This window comes from Puma concolor, chromosome B4 (genome assembly GCF_028749965.1).
Source record: "Puma concolor isolate L17-30 chromosome B4, mPumCon1.1.hap2, whole genome shotgun sequence".
Lineage (NCBI taxonomy): Eukaryota > Metazoa > Chordata > Mammalia > Carnivora > Felidae > Puma > Puma concolor.
This window is the reverse complement of record NC_141673.1, coordinates 60,463,653-60,466,931: the sequence shown is the minus strand read 5'-3', so window position 1 is coordinate 60,466,931 and position 3,279 is coordinate 60,463,653. Positions and strand designations below refer to the sequence as shown.

Here is a 3,279-nt window from a genome sequence, read left to right as displayed (position 1 = left end):
TTTGCTTATTAATAAACTGTAAGTATGTTACCTGATGAAAAAGGCTCTGAGAATTTGAGAACTATAGAGAAGGTTAAATAAAATTTAGTCTGAATTTTAAATTTAAGTTAAATTTTATCATAATAGCTATGTAACTATTCAGAACAATGTTCTTCACCTATAAACTAAAATACTCAACTAAACTACTCAAATAAACTAAAAAATACTCAACCTCTTGAAGTATGATATAACTAGTCGCAAGCAACTTCTGCATGTTGCTGTCCAATTTTCCCAACAGCCTTGTTGAATAAACTGTCTTTTTTCCATTGGATATTCTATCCTGCTTTGTTAAAGATTAGTTGACCATATAGTTGTGGGTCCATTTCTGGGTTTTCTATTCTGTTCCATTGACATATGTCTCTGTTTTTGTGCCAGCACCAAACTCTTAAATTAGGTTTGCAACTTTTGATTTCAGTTCTCTTTGTCTAGCCAGAGTAAAATTATATGGTTATTAGTACCAATAGATATGAAAGAAAATGATATCAGGTATCTTCTTGGATATATAGCACCTGGTCCACTGCTAAAACCATCTAAGACAGGAGTCCTGAGACCGAAAGAAAGCTGACACTGGCAACAAAGATTTACGGACCGATGATGTTAGTTACAACAGTCCACAAATTCAAAAAACTGAAGGGAAGTTGAGGGCATCTTTGGTTACTGCAATTATAATGATAGGGCTGATTCCCTCCTAAAGCCTCCTCAACTGTGAACTAACACAGCTTTTCTTCTCACACTGAGGCCAAGAGAGTGATGGAAATGAGACATCACTGCCAAGTTACCAGATATAGTGAAAGATCAAAAGTAGACTCAATGTTCAAAGTGAAAATAAAAATAGAAAATGGAGAGAATGATAACTTGGGAGTTGGTTTAGAAGGTAGGCTAGGAAAGTGCGTGAAGAGCCTAAAATGGAACCAAGGAGAAAATTTTCCTGCATGAAAATTTAAAATAATAATTCCTGTGAAGATCCAGCCTCTCTGTCCAATAGAAAATCTCTCATTTGAATCAAATTGACAAAAAATAGATATTTGAACCGACTCAACAGAAAAGACTTAGCTTCTCCTAAATGTTCCTGAGCTCCTCTTCAATTCTCATCACTGATTTATTCCTCTGTACCTTTATAGGCAGCAAAGGTTAGCAATGAAAAACCAAACCTTTCTGACAGAATTCATTCTGCTGGGACTATCAGACATCCCGGAGATCCAACTTGTAATCTTTATATTTCTCTTCCTCACCTACATATTCAGCATCATTGGAAACCTGACAATCATCACCCTTACTCTACTGGATTCCCACCTCCAGACTCCCATGTATTTCTTCCTCCGGAATTTCTCCTTCTTAGAAATTTCCTTTACAACCACTTTTACTCCCAGGCTGCTGTTCAGCATCACAACTGGAAACAAGAGCATCAGCTTTGCTGGCTGCTTCACTCAGTACTTCTTTGCCATCTTCTTCGGAGCCACAGAGTTTTACCTTCTGGCTGCCATGTCCTTTGACCGCTATGTGGCCATATGCAAACCCCTGCATTACATGACCATTATGAGCAGCACAGTCTGCATCCAGCTGGTCCTCTGCTCTTGGTTGGCTGGATTCCTAATCATCATATCCCCAATCATCCTGACCAGTCAGCTGGATTTCTGTGCCTCCAACATGCTCAATCATTATTACTGTGACTATGGACCCCTCCTAGAAATATCTTGCTCAGACACAAGATTCCTGGAGCTGGTTGACTTTATCTTAGCAGTTGTGACCTTGGTGGTCACTCTGGTGCTGGTGATTCTCTCCTACACAAACATCATCTGGACCATTCTCAAGATCCCCTCAGCTCAGCAAAGGAAAAAGGCTTTTTCCACGTGTTTTTCCCACATGATTGTCATCTCCCTCTCTTATGGCAGCTGCATCTTCATGTACATAAAACCCTCAGCTAAAGAAGGAGTTGCCTTCAATAAGGGGGTAGCTGTGCTCAATAACTCAGTTGCCCCTTTATTGAACCCATTCATTTACACCTTAAGGAACAAACAAGTAAAACAAGCCTTCAAGGATGTGGCCAGAAAGATTATGAGTATTTAATGAATGTAAAAACCTCAAACTCAAAGGAAAATCTGAACAATATGCATGAAATTTCTCCCCAGGAAAACATAGAGAAAGCTTCTCTAATCCTCTCCTTATTAAAGCAATGCTTCAAATGAATTCATTGTAAAGAGGTACCAAAGTTATATTTCAAACTTGCCAATGAGGGGAAACTCTTCCCAAAAATATTGTTCACATATTTATTTCTAGTTAATAGATTTTTTTTTTAATTTTTTTTTCAACGTTTATTTATTTTTGAGACAGAGAGAGACAGAGCATGAATGGGGGAGGGGCAGAGAGAGAGGGAGACACAGAATCGGAAACCGGCTCCAGGCTCCGAGCCATCAGCCCAGAGCCTGACGCGGGGCTCGAACTCACGGACCGCGAGATCGTGACCTGGCTGAAGTCGGACGCTTAACCGACTGCGCCACCCAGGCGCCCCTCTAGTTAATAGATTTTTTAACTTGACAGTTTAAAATGTTGCAAAAATGTAAGATAATTCAACTCTTCACATTATTTTGAGAATATAGTTATTTAAAATAAAAATACATTATTTGTGCTAAGAAGAAATGTATTTATTATAGTTATCTTAAAGCAAATTAATATATAGTTTTTTTAAGTTCTGTTTTAATTTCTAATATGATTTTTAAAGATATAAATGTAACCCCTTAGTAGATAAATTTTTATAGGAAAAAGATGTCACTGGATAACATTGTTAGTCTGGGTACAAGAAGGGAATAGCTGAATAAAAATTACTAGGATGTCACAAGACTGATGATCCTGGGCTTCTGGTAAAGTTTAGCTGTATATGTGAAGCTCTTACTTTAATCAAAGTCTTTCAAAAAGTTGTCCAAATTATCAGAAATACCACACTCTTTCCAGAAGAGGCTAGTAATTACATCTTTCAATAAAGTTCCATTCTTGCAATAAAGGGCATCTTTTCTCAAGTTTGAGACAATTTTCTTTCTCATCCTTATTGCTCTGACAATTCTGAAACTGTCTCCTTTAGGGTTAGGAGTTCCAGTTGTAGGGTTTCCAGTTGTAGGGTTAATATTTCTCACTCTATCTCTCTTTCCAGTCAGGAAATTAAAATGAAAACTATTACCAAAGGTATCCCTAACAGAGTGAATATCCAGTCTCCTCCTAAGGGACGATTCAGACGAGTGGGAATCA

At 37.8% G+C, this 3,279-nt stretch overlaps 1 protein-coding gene across 1 annotated transcript; it reads left to right on the top strand.

The window, feature by feature from the left end:
• Window positions 1-1,164: 1,164 nt before the first annotated feature.
• LOC112863802 (olfactory receptor 6C4-like) lies at window positions 1,165-2,106 on the top strand. The gene has a single exon (XM_025926923.2). It carries the CDS (start codon window positions 1,177-1,179, stop codon window positions 2,104-2,106), a length of 930 nt encoding a protein of 309 aa, XP_025782708.1. The 5' UTR covers window positions 1,165-1,176.
• Window positions 2,107-3,279: the final 1,173 nt, after the last annotated feature.